We start from the raw sequence: 18,559 nt of genomic DNA on the forward strand, positions 1-18,559 counted from the left end.
TCAATTTAATTGTTGCTGTATCTAATGGTATTATATGGTAGAACTACATTTGGTATCATATGATAGAATTCATCAACCGACTGATATAAGCAATTCCTTGGATCACGTAGTAAAAACACCTTGCACATTTTTAAATACCAATAAATTACATATAACTGTAATTGCCTTTTAATTAATCTGTTATTTTAATTTTTCGATTATCCTCTTTACTTTTTTTTATATTTTACTTGACTATGTTCATCTTCTATAGAAAGAATAATGTCAATAAAGTTATCTATCTATCTATCTATCTATCTATCTATCTATCTATCTATCTATCTATCTATCTATCTATCTATCTATCTATCTATCTATCTATCTATCTATCTATCTATCTATCTATCTATCTATCTATCTATCTATCTATCTATCTATCTATCTATCTATCTATCTATCTATCTATCTATCTATCTATCTATCTATCTATCTATAAAGTGAAGGACACAGCTGGGGAACAAAACAAACTTAGAACTCCTCTGTGCTGAGAGTATTGGAGTTACAAAAATCAGAAATAGGATACACTTGACATTGCTTTAAAATTTCAAATTAGTCTGTTAAACAAGAAGTCAGGTGACTAATATAGCTCTGCAATGTGACCCACAGTTTTAAAAATAAAAAAATATTAAAGCAAAGGAATAAATTTGAGAGTATAGATCATTATTGCGGAGCATCTATGTACCTTGTTTCATTGAAGATGTTCGATGGTTCTTGAGAAACAAGTAATGCTCAAAATTGGATAATTAATATGCAAATTAGGTCATTAATATGCACAAGAACCAAAAACTGATTAGGTCTGCACATTATTTGATAATTGGTTATCAGTGTAACAGTCACAGCGACACATACACAAAACATTGTCTACAACCACAAAACACACGCATACTTTCACATAACATTTCAACAGTGACAGCCCACATATTCAAAATGAGGCACTTGCAGACTGGATAATGTTAAACTATATCATTAATATTAATTAGAACTAATGATGATGTCACAATACCATTTCTGGATTGGTCAATTTGAATTCAAACATCAATTTGGTTTTATAAAAAATGTATATTTTTAATATTTTTATAACGTTCATAGCCTTCTATCCTTCACTGTAGAAACATTATACTGACTGACTTGATATTACAATGATGCATTTCTTAGTCAGCTCTTCATCATCGTCAATTGTTGTTGCTATGTGAGTCATCTATCTCTTTAGTTTCAAGGTGTGAGAAGTCAATATTTCTATTCAGTATTGCTGAGAATTCAAGAGAAAGTAAATCATGTAATGCCTCCCCACTATGTTTATAAATCCATCGTCCATTTATATAGTCATATCTTTTGGGACCACTGAAAAAGAAAAAAAACATATGAAAATTTGTAGGGAAGGAAATACTTTTCTGGTACTGTTGTTGTATGGATTAGCTGGCAACAGATGCCTACCTTATTTCAGAAAGACAAAATATACATATATATGAAATATACACAATAGAAACTGTTTTGTTCATCAGAAAAACAGTGTTATGGGCTTCAGTTGGAATGCTACACAAAAGTAAAAATATTGTCATTTTCTTTATTTTTACATATTTGATATATCATGTTACTTATACTCAGTTCTGAGAAAATCAATAAAATTCAGCGAAAATAGCATGTTTTGTCTGTTTTGGGGCATTTTACTATGTTTTTTTCACAGTCCCTCTATCATGATAGACTGTGGTTTTCTTTCTATAGAACAGATATATCTCAATACCTCAATATTTTACTTGGTGACATATGGTGCAATCTTACAAGGTATTTTTTGATGTCTAAAAGTATTAAAAAATTAACAATATTTTTTAGTAGGTTTTAATATGAAATATGTTTTCATTCTCTATGGAAACAAATGCTAAAATCAGTGCACCAAAAGAAATTCACATATTGTTGACTATAAATACTAAAACGAATACTTGTAGATAAATTTTGACACAAAATATTGCTACAGCTATTTGTGCTAAAATATGCATAAATGTAAATTAAGAACATTTATTTACCTTGATGGTGATGATAACCATATCTGTTTGTTAGGAGTTTGTTTGTTGATAACATATGTGCCAGTATTTCCTCCAACAATAACTGTCAACACACCAGACTGAAAAATATTTTGAAAAATGCTGCCTATTACCTCTTAGGTTATCAAGATATTTGCGCATGTGCGAGATATATGGGTCTCATATAAACAAAGATGGTGACTTTGACTGTTGCACAGATCAACGAGTACGAACTGAGATGTTTCCAAGCTTTAATTAGGTAATTTTCATGTTATTGAAAGGCACTGAAGGAGTCACCGGCGGTAATCAGTGCAAGTCGCGCCCAGGTCAAACCTCACACTTGTGATTTCCATTTGAAGAGCGCATTGGATTATGGGTAAATCAATGTTTATCAACACAAATGTGGCAAATGACTACCACGCTTTACATGTTTAATGGTTCAACAGTTAAATGCCACGGTGACAAAATGTTCAATAACATTGAAATTCATCTGAATTTATCACTTGTATGTGTGTCTCAACGTATTTGTTTCAATTGCGTATAAATATAATGTTAATGCACTAAACACAAAGTCTTGCTCACCAGTGGCAAAAAAGGGGGAATTTGTTAGTTTTGATTCTATTTTGATGATAGTTTGATTTAACCACTAACGTCATTTGTTTGTTTGTTTCATTGCTTTCTGTTGCTTCTTCCCATCAAAAATACTGATAACTTTCTTTTATCAAAATCTGTGTAAACAACATCGTATTTTGGTGCAACCATTTGCATATTTAAATGTATTTTTCTATAATTGTTTTTGCTATTATTGAACTGAATTTCTTATTCCCTGAAATATATATGCATGCAGGTTTACTTTGCTGAAAGGCAAGAAAAGTTGAATCTGCCATGACGACATGGGTGCAAGAGTAGAGTGTTGACGGTTGCTAGACCTACAGAAAACATGACATCATATTCCTCAGACACTTGTTCAACATCACCAAGAGTTTCAAAATATTCAGCAAGAATATCCAGAGTTTTATCAGCAATTTGTTCATACATCATATCAGTGAGCGGCCTGAAATAAAAAGACAATCTGTCAGAATAACACCTTATATTTGATATTCAACTTGTTAAACACTTATCGTATAAATTGTAATTGTTAGTAAGTCCTAAATACTGTAGAATACTTTATTTTAGCTGGAATTAATTTTCGCTGAAAAGAATTTTTGAATGTTTTGTATGGAATTTATTTTCACTGATTTTTGACGTGTTGAATGTAAAATATAGGAAAAAAGGTACATGTATATTCGCTGGATTTTATTTTCACTGTATCATTCCTTCAGCGAAAATAGCAAAAATTAATTCCAACGAAAATACAGTATTTTACAGTATCTTTATAGATATTACTATTCTTGAATTGATTGATTTCCAGGAATACAAATATGAGCAGCTTCCATATTGCCAATTTTATGTAATATACTCAATACTAATCAAAGGCGTATTACACAATAGCACAGTGACAATAAGTACATAATGTTTATGTCTATGTTAGTTTCAGACGTAGCAGCATTCACAGTGATGTGTATACAATGTGTGTTGCAAGACTAAATCTCCACACGTAGATGTCCACCAAAAGGTTCTGGCATTGGTGTACAACAGGGGTGGAAGCTTTAATATATGTCGCCATTTTGAATGTGCTTGTAAATAATTATATCTATTTTAATGATGTTTCAAACCCCAAACCATAAAGAAACTTAACCAAACATTTTACAATACCTACACCCTATTTCCAATCCTAACCCCAATTACTCATCCAAACCTGAAGTTTAGCACTATGTTTTATCCAGTTAAAAATTGTCTTCCTACATGTATGACAAGACTACCACGCACCCCACGCCAAAATGTCCGATAAATATGAATGTCACATAACTGTCTCACATACTCTACATGTATTATAGTTTCATAATAATTATTTACCCATTTGCATGATGTGACGTTGAAAACGCATTCCGGGAAACCACTGCCATGTTAATGTAAATTTCTCTGTTCGGGAGATACACTGTCCCTATCTGAAACATGAATAATAAAGTAATCAGTGAATTAATTTAAGTTTTACTGTTATTTAATTGAGAGGTAATAATGCCGATGATATACGTCGTCTTACCCATGACGTCCCACTTCGTATACATCTAGTAGGTTGGTAAATGGTGTCTGTACTGAACGAATGTGTTTTGTTCTGAAAGGGGGCGGGGCACACTTGTTGCGGGACGCAGTCATTGCGATCAAAACAAGTCCCCCAGCTGACTGAACTCCACTTGTTTATCTTATGTCTGATTTGGTGGCGTGTAGATGTCAACATACACACGCTCCTGGCGAGAGTGGCCATATTACTTCAACCACAGTGGTCATAAACCAAAAATATCCAGCTTTGTAATAAAAATAAATGCCTTCACATGGGCGCAGCCATTTTTAGTGTTTGAGTGTTGGTGTTTGTTTACTCAAATACTGAAGGATGGTTTTATTATACACTCTACGGTGGCCCATATACTAGTATATAAAACTTTTTTTTTTTATCTGTAATGAAAGTTTTAGTTAATTTTTCACTTTTTAACATAATCATGACATCCTGATAGCGAAGAATTTCGTTTATTTCAAATTTATTTACGTGGACTCCGGCTATGAACGGCAAGGACAGAAATGTAGTGTTATGCTGATTGCGTTTATGATATTATGATCCACGTTACATGTAAACAGGTTTTGAAAAAGAAGCATTGCATAAGCATCACAATCCAAAAGAGTTACATGATGAATTTACATGAATGTATTTCTCGGAATTTATCCGACTCATGATATCAACCTTGGTGCTATTTAGGGGTAGTCAATTGAATTAGAAAATAGAGGGTGTCCGGGGAAAAATAACAAGTAGACAATTTAAATTAAATTGCTTGCTTTTACATTTCGTTTCTTATATGCTATGGCAATATATTGTTCCGAGTGTAAAACATCGATACATGTTTTCATCACAGTTTGTGAATCTAAACTTAGTCAGTGCATGGTTACTAAAGTAACCGCGGTCAGTGCTTATAAACAGCGCGCCACTCACTGGCGATTCAGTAATACCTCCAAAGCGTTATGGTAAATTCGAGAAAAACAAGTCTGAATAAATTCTACGGGGAAAGGGATAGAAACATATTCATAGAAATATACATATTTTCTTGCACAAAAAAGCTTTCATAACCATACAACATTCGCTTCCCGGCATTCCGTACTTCTAAGTTCCACTACGTAGTATGTTACGACATATTGTATAGTAAGACGTCTGAGACGTCCAAATCTTGAGGGTATTTTTATTATATTCAATAAAAATATGAGTAATTTGTTTGTTTTTTTGAATATATCTTTTCATGGAGGTAGCATTTTAATAGAGCGCTGAATTTAAAAAACAAACAAACACACACACACACATTTGTTTGACGTCGTCACGCACTTTTTGTTTGTATCACTTTTCGCCCGGTGCTGTCTGTTTCGTTTCATATTTTGTCACGTATCTCTACATGGCCTAGAATCAGTGCTAATTTGTCTACACAAATTACCGGAGAACCGTTATTCCCGTATTCTTTTCTCTTCGCGCAAAATTATGAGAATGGTATGATGAAGTAACGTCCCTTCTTCTGATGAGAGTTACATTTGGAAAGGTTTGCTCCGTGTTTTTTTCTTAAATTCACAGAGTCTCGAAAAAGATCTACCTTCGCAGCCTTCCGCCTGGAATGGAATCTCCACTCAGTTGTAGAATTTGTTTTAAATCAACAGAAAGCGTTCTCGAAAAGCGGAGAAACGACATGTAGCAAAAGAAGAATCACGTCTGTGAGAAGTACATAATTGTAATTTGTAAAATGTAGTAATAGGGATATTCATTGTTTATATTTGGATGTCTCAGAGGAATCGGAGTATGAGATACGGGAGGTAACCGCTATAATATCATCCACCTAGAGGGCGTAGTTCAAGTAATTTCGTGTAATGTCATTCACAGAAGATCCGAGCACACCATCCGTGTCTTTAAAAAGTATACAAACCGGGTTAAGTTTGATACATTTCGATTTTCATATATATTTGCATGGCAATTCATTCTCTAGAGCTCAGAAACAATTTCATGTACAGCGCAGGAGCATCTTTTCAACACATTCCTTGAATTTGTATCGTCTATCATGGAGGGACTGTGATCGGAACATAGCGCCCTCAATCAAGATAGTTTCGTTAATATTTCGTTAGGGGATTAGAAACTCCGTGAGTGAAATTGGAAAAAAATATCTGAATAAAAAAAATAAAAACCTACAGAGAAAAGAATGGAAAAAATATTCACAAAACATACACAATTATCTGGTACAAGAAAGCTTTCATAATCATATACAAATTTAAAAAATATTCAATTTAAAGATAGAGTCTGTGACATTTGACGTCATCGTTCACTTTTTGTTAACAATAACAATATCACATTTATCACCTATAGTCTATGGCCTAGAATCAGTGCGCTTTCCGTTTTCGTCTTTCATCATACCCCAGACGAGAAACAAATGAATGAGCATTACTTTCATTAAACATTTATTTTTCGTCTTTTCCCAAAGTAATCTCGAAAGAGGTACACTTTTGACGCTGTAGTCTGAAATACTAGTACAACAAGCAGCAAGTTACTTGTCATTTTAAAAGTCGACAAAACACATTTTTCAAGATTTGAAACATCACTCGAGACGATGGAGCATCCATTTTCTCATTTGGAGAAAATGTTGATTGTTCCATGCAACAAGGATACGCTCGGTCTGAGTAACACTGAGGCGAGTTTTGGTGGTACTCGCGTCCGTTCTTGACGATGTAAACATACAGGGTATGTTTGGTATTATTTGAAAATTAAAATTTCTTGCTTTCTTTCGTCATATTTATACAATTTAGTATATATTTCTTTTCAACTTTATTGTATTGCTGTCCAAAATCCCACTCAAACTGAAATAGGTGTACAGGACGTATCACAGATTTGACGTGACTACCAGTATATACTTGTAATGGTACATTTCAATTCAGCGAAGATTTTCGAGGTAATGTTCTGAGTGGTGGCGATGGTGTTGGCATGGTAGTTGGGTGGCGGTGGGCTGTTCGTCCCACATCCGTATGTGGATGAATTCTCGGACAGCGGGTGGTTTGACAGTAAACAGACTTTAAAAACACACACTACTACATCGCGTTGTGGGATGTATGTGTAGTTTTAGGGGACGCACCCCTCCCCAGATAACTGTCATCGGAGAAAGGGGCATCATGGAGGATGGCATCAAACGTGCCTAGTCACTTGTAGGCTGAAAATCAAAATAATTCGATCAGTAATATTTATTGTTATTTTATTAACGTAGTATTAGTACCTCAATCACAAATACACCTAAAACAGTAGCCGTTTCTAAGATCGGTGATAGAGGGTCTGTGACGTAGTGATGACACAGACACCATAAATAGACTATACGTACTGATTACATTATTTGAATGTGCCTCGGCGACAGGGTATGAAAGTCCTGGTTATGAACTTACGTAACGGAAGAAAATAGGGAATTTAAAGTAATCTCTCTGTGAGTGATAGCAATATATACATAATTATTTTATAAAGAAAAATGAAAATGTGTGAAATGTACCGTGTTGGTTGACGCTTCGTAAGTGTTAGCGCTAGTAATCCCGGTGTTTATATTTAAAGGGCGGCAGTCGTCGCGCTGCGTCCTGTTCGACATGGGACTCACAGCGACGTGTACAGCGCGTTTAAAATACATTGTTTATTTACATGAAATTCGAACACGCGCTGAACGACGACCATAGCGCTTTAAGATAATCACCTGTAATTCTCCAAACAAATAATTGATTATATTTCACTCTGACCAGTTATTATAATACTATATTTGCGTTAGTGTTAAAATATTTGGCAATACGTAATGTTAGCGATGCAATACATTATACTCAAGCGGTTACGGCACGGTACCGTACCGTAACGTTAACGATGAGACCAGGCTTGGCTCCGGCTCAGTTTGTAAAACTATCACATCGTCACATCAACACCCTTATGATGAGCCGATACTGTAAGATCATTTATTTTCACTTTTTCGTTTTTTTAGCATATTCACATAAACCTTAATATTATTCATTGGTTGTTGTGGTTTTAAAATTCGCGAAGTTACCAGGGAAACAATGAGTTTAGTTATTATTTTACATATGAAGTGAATTTAATTAAGCCGATTATAGGCGAAAATTGAAAAATTAAAACCAAGTAATTAATTAGTACATTTAAAGTACGTCATTATTGCCAATAAACATGTCATATTTTATCTGGAGTGTATATTTACTCTTCTCTAAACTTTACACGAAATAATCAAGCAAAATAGAAATATTTATCAATATTAATTTGAATATATTAGTGCATTACATATTCAATACCATGACAACATGAATTCAGATCGATATAGTGAGTCGACACAATGTGAAATCACTGCTGATAATTAATGCATTCATGTATTAAATGATTATAGTTTCGACCCCGAGGTGGTAAAAAAATATATGATGTGACATTGAAGTACTGTACAGCTAATATCCTTGTGAACACAACAATGTACTAAAATTTAGAATTTGCGCTAGAGATGCGTGAAATCGGTTATATAATACATTAATGACATTATTATCCAAGATCATACACACTCGACATATGTGCACGAAAATGTACCATTACATTGCAATGGTAAAACGTACGTCAGTGTGTCCGTCACGTGACAGCGTTAGCCATTGTGATTGGTTAGTCGTCAATTTGAGCTTTGACATCATCAGCAGCGATATAGTGTGCAATGCATCGATGTGAGAAATCATTTCCGATGCTGGCCGTTGCTTTTCAAGATTTGTCAAGACTACTACTTAGCTGTGATATAATTTCGTTTATCTGAAAAAAACCTAAGTTCATTGATCTTCATTGTTACGAAAACCACAGTTGCTGTGATTTCTACACCCAGAAAGTAAAAAACTTCGCGCACTTGTCTTCATCATCGAAATCAGCTGGCTTGTCGGCTCGCATTCGTTCATCGGAGCCGATCTCCCCATCCTTTGGCTGATCGTCTACGGAAATCGCATATGTGCTCAAGTCGTCCTTGAAGTAGGTGTCTTCACATTTTGAGGGATTTTATTTTCTCACATCGGAATATATATAGTACGTTGTACATAATTTACAAGTCCGTCTTGGTCTTGTAAACACATCCTCGCCTCAGAATGCGAGGAAACTGAACGCGGGAAATAATGGGCTGTGCGCCGAGTATTCATGTATCACAGAGCGGCGTTGTATACTGCAGAGACTCGGACGAATCGAATTCACCACGACCTTCGTCGTTTTCGCATCAACAACAACACACACATTTAATTCGGAGTACGGACATTACAGAGGCGGGACCGTCCAGCACAGCGGCGGGTCCAGCCATACTCGGACGGAGAGACAGGCGGGGTACGATAAGCATTGAGGCGGAGACGCAGACAAGTCGGTCGACTGTTGAAATGAGGGTAAGTCATTGAGTGTATCGACGCATAGACCTCAATGTGACGATAAAACAACAGTTGAGAACAATCTCATATCGTATCAAATAACAAACTATTTCCCCTTGATATAAATTTATTTTGTTTTCTTTTTTTACGAGGAATTTGTTGACGTAAAACACGCCATCTTCATTGCGAATGTAACATAGTATTCTTTCCCCTCGGCAAAACTAGTTGCTTGGTAACCGCTTCCTGTCCATCAATAGTGTGTTTCGGATAAACAGTGAGAAGCTGCATCAATATAATCCGATTTTAGGGTAAACCCAACTTGGAAGTTATAAAAATTTAAAGCAGTTACAGCATTGAACTTGAGCTATATTGTATTGTTTCAAATAATAAATTATCTTCAAACATCATTATCAAAAGAAGAAAAGAGTAAATTTTAGAATATTTATTTTTTATTGGACAATAATATCAATTATGATAGTGCTATACTCTGTGTTTGTATACATATTTCTAAGAAGACTCCTGATTACAAGGAGCTATTACTTGCCATTCATAACACTTTGTTCCTGTCACAAGTTATTAATCAATACATTCGTCAGTCTAGATAATTATTTGGGTACACAGACTTGAAAACAGACCTGAGATGATGCTGAGTTGTTTAGTGCTTGTAAAATCTTGTATTTAACAATTTGAATGTCATGATTCCAAGCCCTACTTCATTTTTTGCCAAATTATTTACTTTTTTTTTATATTTTAGACCAAATGACTTAATTTGTTATTGCTTAAAGGTTTTAATCAAGATTATATTTTAATATGAAAAACGTTTTTTTTTCGGTTATATGTAATATTTTGTGAAAGGTGATAGCAGCGTCAGTTTGACACTCAAAACATTATTAGTGAAGAGATCTTCTGTACAGAAATACAATATATCCTTACGGAAATTGTAAAAAAATATGTGAAAGATATTTTTCCTAATAAAAGCCATAATTGTCACTTGAATTGACTATCTGTTTTGCAGTTCAAGGGTTTCACCTATATCAGACAAATTAGAAAAAAAGATTCAAACCTTGGATGAGAACATTTACTGAAAGTTGTTCTCACACAATATTACTCCAATATTTGCTGTTTTTCTTCATTTTCGTCTCTGGAATTACCGTTATTAAACTCAGAATTTGACCAACATTTTGGAAAGATAGATTTTTCAGGTGAACTATTTTGGTGGAAGGTTACAAAAGTTGAAACTGGCAGTGAAGAGTTGAAAGATCAGTTCATCACTAAAAAGTACCTTATGTACGGTACATCCACAATTTAATAAAAGCACATGTAATACAGGAAATATGCTCTGATGGTCTGATTGATGTCATATAAAGTGTATTATTTTCAAGTAGAACACTACATTAGTGTCATTCATATAGAATCCATTACTAAAATCTTTGTTTTTAAGAACCTTTACTGTTGTTTCAAACGTAAATTCATTCATAATCATAATCATGAATAGTGATTTTTTTTTTTGCAAAGTCATTAATTCCAATTGAGAGAAATTATCTGATGTAATACAATATGATATATAATCATATACCGGTAATTGCAATATTTAAAATATTTACTATTCCTAACCATAGATTGAAAAGCAACCTTGTTTCTCATTTTTCCTGGGAGCTCAACTTACATATTTGCTGTGCTGGAGGCATAATGAAAGTATTTTTGCAGAAAACTTTCACAGACATACCAAAATTTAAGGGAAATGAAACAAAGGGATGTCAGCAGCAGGCAATATGTTTAAATATTTAACAAATAAATTAGAAAAGTACACAAAATAGTAATACATAACATTTTTGGCAGGAAAATATTCAGTGGGTTAAATCAGTAGAATAACCAGATGTTTTTGTGAGTGGAATTGGAACAAAACTTTTATCAAAATAAAGCACGTTTGATTGCTCCAGTATAAAATAAATACAATTTTGAGTTTTTGTGCGCTTACATTTGAAATGCTAACATTTACCGCTTTTCTGGATGCGCTTTTAATAGAGCAAATACGATACTTGTCTGTAGAATAAATTGAATATATGGTATTATGCGAAAAGGTGAAGGACAATCATCGTGCTTTACAATATGGGTTCCATGTAAAATATAAAATGTGTGTAAAATTGTAACATTGTTTCTTTGCGAACTTCAGATGCTTGATACAAGATGAGCACATTAAATTAATGCTGTCCTTTCTTTTTTTGTTTTCCCCAAATATAGTAATAAATTTCAGGTTAGAAACATTATTATCTCTAAGATTAATGACTTACATACAATGCATGTATAATTTATTGCATTTTGTGTACATAATAATGGGGTATTATGGTATTAATCTGAACATAGTTGTCATGGTGAATAATAATACACAAAACTGTCAGAGCTTAACCATCAGTTATGAGCCATGAACCTTAACCGAATTGCAAGACTGCGTTCAAAGCTTAAACCTGTTTATAATGAATAAATATATCGGCAGTGTTGTACTTTTGTTGTATGTGTTTCCATCGTCAAACGAAGCAGAAAATTGAACTGATGTTGCATGAAGAAAAAAATGTTGATATAAAACAAATGCAAATGAATTTAATTTAAACTGACTACAAAAAAAATAATTCACCGCTAGATTAGATTAGATTATTCTAATGAGATCTAATGTATTTCATTGTATAACATTGTATCAAAACTATAGCTGCATAATGTGGTTTATGAAATCATGCATGGATATCGTCAAAGCCATGATGCGATGATGTTTATTCATCATTATTTTTTTTTAATTTTTTTTCACCATTATTTAGATCACTTTATATTTATCTTATGTAGCTTTCATCTTGTTCATATTTACCTACAAGTTAATCTTATCAAAATATGTTAGCAGTTTATTGACTCGACGTCCTTCAACACGTAACGTTGGTATATGCCACATGTATGTACATGATGTCTTGTTCCTGCATTTTGCATAATTTTATATTTTACTTTTCAATTGTTTTTATTAATTTTCTATTGATTTGTTTATTAATTTTGGACCAAATTAACATTATGTTTTCGATGGTCTTCTTGTCTTGATTAAAATTTGTGAAAAAGTGTGGACAGATTTTATTTTGTGAATAGTGACAAAAGTTGACTTTGGCACTCAAAAGGTTAATGATATGTAAATTACCTAATTAATATGCACATACGATATATAGAACTATTTTGTGAATAGTGAAAAAAGTTGACTTTAGTGCTCAAAAGGTTAATGATATGCAAATTACCTAATTAATATCCACATACGGTAGAACTATTTTTATGAATGGTGACAAAAGTTATCTTTGATGTTCAAAGGGTTAATGATATGCAAATTACCTAATTAATATGCACATACAGTAGAACTATTTTTTGAATGGTGACAAAAGTTATCTTTGATGTTCAAAGGGTTAATGATATGCAAATTACCTAATTAATATGCACATACGGTAGAACTATTTTGTGAATGGTGACAAAAGTTATCTTTGATGTTCAAAGGGTTAATGATATGCAATTTACCTAATCAATATGCACATACGGTATATGGAAATATTTGTGAATAGTAAAAAAAGTTGACTTTGGTGCTCAAAAGGTTAATGATATGTAAATTACCTAATTAATATGCACATATGGTATATAGAACTATTTTGTGAATGGTAACAAAAGTTGACTTTGGTGCTCAAAGGGTTAATGATATGCAATTTACCTAATTAAAATGCACATACGGTATATGGAAATATTTTGTAAATAGTAAAAAAAGTTGACTTTGGTGCTCAAAAGGTTAATGATATGCAAATTACCTAATTATTATGCACATACGGTATATAAACTATTTTGTGAATGGTGACAAAAGTTGACTTTGGCACTCGAAGGGTTAATGATATGCAAATTGCCTAATTAGTATGCAGATATAGTATATAGAACTATTTTGTGAATGGTGACTTTGTGACTGACGTTCTGAGGGTTAATCTTTGTGGTTGAACATTTGAAAGAATTTAAACAAGAAATCATTCATACAGATGACAGAATGTAATTTATTTTGAGTTTGCTTATAGAATAATAAATATAATATACTGGTATATAAAAAAAAAAATTTTGCTGCAGTTTCACTCTGTACAACTTTGATTGATTATTTGCTTTTTCATATGTGCATATATTTGAGATTACGAAACAAAAAATTCTTTTTTTTGTAATTTAAATTTGTATTCGACAAGCCTTTGTAGGTTTGACTTTATTCATTTGACCTTTGTAGATGATACTAAAGTTACTCTTTTATATCAATAAAACAAACACCACAAATAATAATGGCGATCTTAACCGTTTATTCCCCTCATGTTATTTTCACCTTTATTCACTCTATTTCTGTGCATATATTGACTGTCATTTTTATTTTCATTCAGGGTGCATCAAATGAACTTTTTTTTGGGCCGATGAAAGTATCACAGCCACCAGTCCAGGTAAGTTGTCATGGTAACAACTGAATGAGGGGCGTGCTTATACTATAATATGTTTGGATATTTAGAGTAATAACAAATTCCCACTTCCGTTCTGGTTAGACTTAAAATACACCACGAATATTCACTGTTGAGATATAAATTTTGATATGTGTTGGTTCTTGGATATTTCAGTTTTGTCGTCCTGTACTTCGTTTAGTAATTTTGACTTCCCAGATTGTGTAAAAACAGATAGTTTAGCGATTTTGACATAGAAAATGCCTGGGCTAAATCATTTACTTTATATATAGGTATGTGCACTGTAACTTACAACACATGAACCTAAAAGCGTAAGGTAATCAAACAAGAAATGACGTATTAATGTACATAAAATAAGTTCAAGGTCTTCACTTTTTCATAGCATAAAAACAATTGGCGTCCTCACTTATTGCGACACCCTCAAATCTAGTCATTTCCATTCCCCTCAAAAGTCAACAATGGTTTAGTCCCCTATTTTGTGCTACCACTCAAAACTGTTTTTTATGCTTCACATGTTTATTTGCCTTCAATTACGTTTTTGTGGTCGTCACTGTTGTCTCTGGAATCTTGCCGATAACGTTTTGGTTCCAAATTACATAACTATCGCAGAGGAAATTCAAAAAATTGCAAATGGCGAAGGCCATTAGTTTAACAATGTTTTTACCTTTGTCGCCATGTTTATTTCACAATTCACCTCACAAATCTTTCTTTCCTGGGCGCCTCTAATAAATCTAACAATTAATCTAACTGCTGGGCTGAATTAATGACATAACCAAAATTCATAGCAGATTGGGCGAAAATTGGTTGTTTTTGACTTCGACCTTTTTTACTTGGAAACGCAAGTGCGATAAGACTAGATTTTCAAAGACGCAGGTCATTTCAATCAGACGGTTTGTTAGCCAGGAACATAACCTGCTGTTTTGGTTACCGGTGGTAACATAGAACATGTTCCATTCAAGGATTTTGATGTTCCAATCCATAGACATGTATTTTTATGGTCTATGGCCAATTTTAACAATTCCTCACAGGAATAGATAGACCTCTACTGAAAATGAACTTTGTGTTCAGCGCGTCTTACATTGTAGATATGTTCATGTCACTGTACGTAAAGACACTTGAGCGTTTTGAGGATAGTGGGAATAGAAGCAAATAGATGGAAATACATCACTCATAAAGATTGAATTTTCGATTACTGGCCGGGATAGCCGTATTTAGTGTTCATTTCAATGCAATCTGTCCATACTCGCCGTCCTCAATTTCTATGTGATCGCTGCTGTGGACGGCGATGGACGACAGAATGCGATAGACAGCTGACTTTTAGCTTTATTATTTTATTCAGGAAGGCCCTGAAGGTAGCGTCATCATACAGCACTGATGAACAAAATTCACACTACAATCTTATGCTTCCGAACAATCCGATCTTAATGCTGGTCGGTAAACAAAATAATTGTTTGACTTTTGTTGCAGATTTTAATCCCTCTTATAGAATATTATTTGTTGTAAACTGTTTAATTTTTACTGCCTGGAATATTCGTTAGTTGAGAATTTTATATCATTCATGAAGAAAAACCTTTGCTGAAGTCATAAATACACTGTTAAAAAACCTGTTATCTCAGAAAATTTATTTAAAAGTGATTTATCTTCCACCTGTTGCATTTAATATGACTTGAAACTCAAAAATCCAATCTACTGGATGTTTGCAAGGTCTGAATAGTTTTCAATAAAAATCTGCATATTTATTAGCATATTTGCATAATTTTCAGTGCAACTTTAGTTTCAGAAGGAACTTGAGTTGTCAGATTGTGTAAGAGAATACTATTATCTGGTTGTTATTTGATACAAATGAGTGCATATATTACCGGTAACAACATTTGCATAACTTTAATTATAATTAGGCTTTTAGTCAACCTGTCTGTCTGTCTGTCATTTTAGACAGTCACTCCACATTTTCGACAGGTACCCAATTTCATTTGACAGGCAGAATTTTTACAAACCTGTCCAATTTTGATTGAAAATTACTGTAAATTATAAAATAAGAAATTGATTTTAAGTCTATAATTACAGACAAGCCACTGCTATTTTTCATTTTGATCAAGTTTTTAGACAGGTACAATGTACTTTTTATTTTTTGGCTATAACTCTGATTATCATGCATTAAACGTTCTTTACAGTCAGTGAAGATACGATCTTATTTCCACTAACGAAAAACATGGGAAACGTTTTGACTCGTACATACATAAATACATTCGCTATTTAATAGATATAAATAATTTTGTTTTTGGCCATTCTTTAACTCTGATTATATCATGCATTAAACAGTCTTTACAGTCAGTGAAACGTTTTGACTCGTACATACATAAATACATTCGCTATTTAATAGATATAAATAATTTTGTTTTTGGCCATTCTTTAACTCTGATTATATCATGCATTAAACAGTCTTTACAGTCAGTGAAACGTTTTGACTCGTACATACATAAATTCATTCGCTATTTAAAGGGGCACCTTCCAGTTAAGATTAATTTCACAACAAATATACTTTCTGGATTAAAATAACAATGGATAACAAAAGATAGATTAACATTGTAAACAACATAAACAATAGTGTCCCATGATTCTTTGGTGCAATCCATGGGATTGAGCGGTTCCCCTTTAATAGATATAAATAATTTTGATTATATCATGCATTAAACAGTCTTTACAGTCAGTGAAATGTTTTGACTCGTACATACATAAATACATTCGCTATTTAATAGATATAAATAGTTTTGTTTTTGGCCATTCTTTATATGTATCGTCTTGAAAGCCAAAATCAAGACTATTTCCATGGTCCACACCAGAATTACTACTATTGTATTTTGTTTATAAGTTTTGTAATAATGGTCATTCTGGTGAAATAAATAAAATAAATAAAATAAAATAGATTGGTGTTGATGCGAGCATTGGTAATCTCAGATAATTAATTTTAAAATTTGTAAAAGTACAGTTTTTCGACATTAATATATTTACTTGTGAAGTAATGTTTGGTGAACTTGCATTTTTTTTTATTAAACAATCCAACACTTGCTACAATAAATCAGAGCTATTTTGACTATCGTGTTATAGACCTGTTTTTATTTTATTATCATTCTTACAATCTTATACAGTACTCGACAGAATACTCGATTGTGTGAAGTATTATGTTGTGAATTGAAAATGCCGACTGTAAGTTTTAACTGCTGAGTAAAAACCTATAATGCAACATTAAATAATGGCCCAGTTCGATAGAAATATACCGGTAGTTGAAACTGCTGATATGGCATGTATAGCTCTGGTGGGTTCGTAGATTTACCTGTACTAAAATTTATTATTTGGTTAAACCCTTACTTGTGTGCACTCCAGTATTTATCTCTGTGCCTTTATGTACTGTTGAAGTGTGTTTTTTTTTTCTGTAAAAAAATACATTAACAGTTCATGCCATTAGCGTTGAGTGTACATGTAAGAATAAAGTGAAATGGTAACCATGGGTCTCTTTCATGACCTCTGAAGGGTCATACATCCTGGTATTTTCGTTATTTTTATTTATTTTATCAATATTTGAGCGTAATTTCCAAGATTTGATTATTTGTTTTAGTTACTTGAGTAAAATTTTAATGTTAGGAACAGAAATATACATCAAAATGTGTATGTTTGTGATGTTGTCATAGCAACAAAAGTACCAGGATGTGTGACCTTTAGGGGTCATGAAAGTGGTCTATTTATCTGTTATTATTCTTATGATGATAAAAATTAAAAAAAAAAAAGTATTCATCAGTTTTGGTTCAAGCCTAGCATGACTTTGATTTGGAGTAATATTGTGAGTACAGTTTCTAGACTGGAAGTATCACCATGGAAACACCACAACAATGCTATGGGTGATAATTAGAAGAACAGATTATTCCCGGTAATGAGAACTGTGTAATATTGTGAATAAGTTAGTTTCACTTTGAATGAAGTGGATTTTCAGCAGAAACAATAAAAATGCAATTCTCTGTAACTCCCATTAATCATTACAATAAATAGTTAAATTTTACTTACATTTTGATCACCTCCTAGCATTCACAGGCATGAAATTTCAGAAAAATAGCTACACCTTTGTGTCTTTAGGACTTGCATACAACATTATCTGTTACCAAATTTTGTGATTTTCAATGAAAAGTTGTCTCCCGTGAAATTAAAATTGACATACAACAATTTGCAGCTAAAAATTTTGTGATTAAAAAAAAAACAATGTTCACAGCCAAATACAATCAGAACTTAAAGTAATTAGCAGCTAAAAATGTTGTGATTTTCAAAAAAAAAATACTGTCATGGTTAAGAAAAAATAGAACAATTTTCGCAGCGAAATACAGTCAGAATAAGCTTATATAAGCCCAACAAATTATTTGTTTCTGGTCACGACGATTCAAAAATGTTTTTTTCTGCTTTCTACGAAATGAAAATGAAAAAAAAAATAAGTAGGACAAGAAATGAATC

The 18,559-nt window shown here is 32.8% G+C and overlaps 2 protein-coding genes across 3 annotated transcripts in view; one reads left to right on the forward strand and one right to left on the reverse strand.

The window, feature by feature from the left end:
• Window positions 1-984: 984 nt before the first annotated feature.
• On the reverse strand, window positions 985-4,496 carry LOC100376006 (frataxin, mitochondrial-like). The gene is made up of 5 exons (XM_002732724.4): window positions 4,198-4,496; window positions 4,011-4,102; window positions 2,988-3,108; window positions 2,058-2,155; window positions 985-1,377 (listed from the first exon to the last, which is right to left on the reverse strand). Exons 1-5 carry the CDS (start codon window positions 4,417-4,419, stop codon window positions 1,209-1,211), a joined length of 702 nt encoding a protein of 233 aa, XP_002732770.2. The 5' UTR covers window positions 4,420-4,496; the 3' UTR covers window positions 985-1,208.
• Window positions 4,497-8,866: 4,370 nt separating this feature from the next.
• The window catches only part of LOC100375120 (high affinity cAMP-specific and IBMX-insensitive 3',5'-cyclic phosphodiesterase 8B), a 75,120-nt gene continuing 65,427 nt past the window's right edge, over window positions 8,867-18,559 (forward strand). For both annotated transcript variants that reach the window (XM_085506967.1, XM_085506968.1), the window contains exons 1-2: window positions 8,867-9,593; window positions 13,994-14,050. In XM_085506967.1, coding sequence (XP_085363093.1) covers window positions 9,336-9,593; window positions 13,994-14,050 — 315 coding nt within the window. In that variant the 5' untranslated portion in view covers window positions 8,867-9,335. The remainder of the gene's footprint in view (window positions 9,594-13,993; window positions 14,051-18,559) is intronic.

This window comes from Saccoglossus kowalevskii, chromosome 13 (genome assembly GCF_978046115.1).
Source record: "Saccoglossus kowalevskii chromosome 13, keSacKowa6.1, whole genome shotgun sequence".
Classification (NCBI taxonomy): domain Eukaryota; kingdom Metazoa; phylum Hemichordata; class Enteropneusta; family Harrimaniidae; genus Saccoglossus; species Saccoglossus kowalevskii.

What these genes read in the sequence shown, in the direction of transcription:
- LOC100376006 (XM_002732724.4), bottom strand. Translation starts at nt 4,419, where the DNA reads ATGGCCACTCTCGCCAGGAGCGTGTGTATGTTGACATCTACACGCCAC. An exon ending in TACGAAGTGGGACGTCATGG is followed by an intron (nt 4,103 to 4,197) that starts GTAAGACGACGT and finishes TTCATGTTTCAG; the next exon opens with ATAGGGACAGTGTATCTCCC. An exon ending in ACGTCACATCATGCAAATGG is followed by an intron (nt 3,109 to 4,010) that starts GTAAATAATTAT and finishes TTTTTATTTCAG; the next exon opens with GCCGCTCACTGATATGATGT.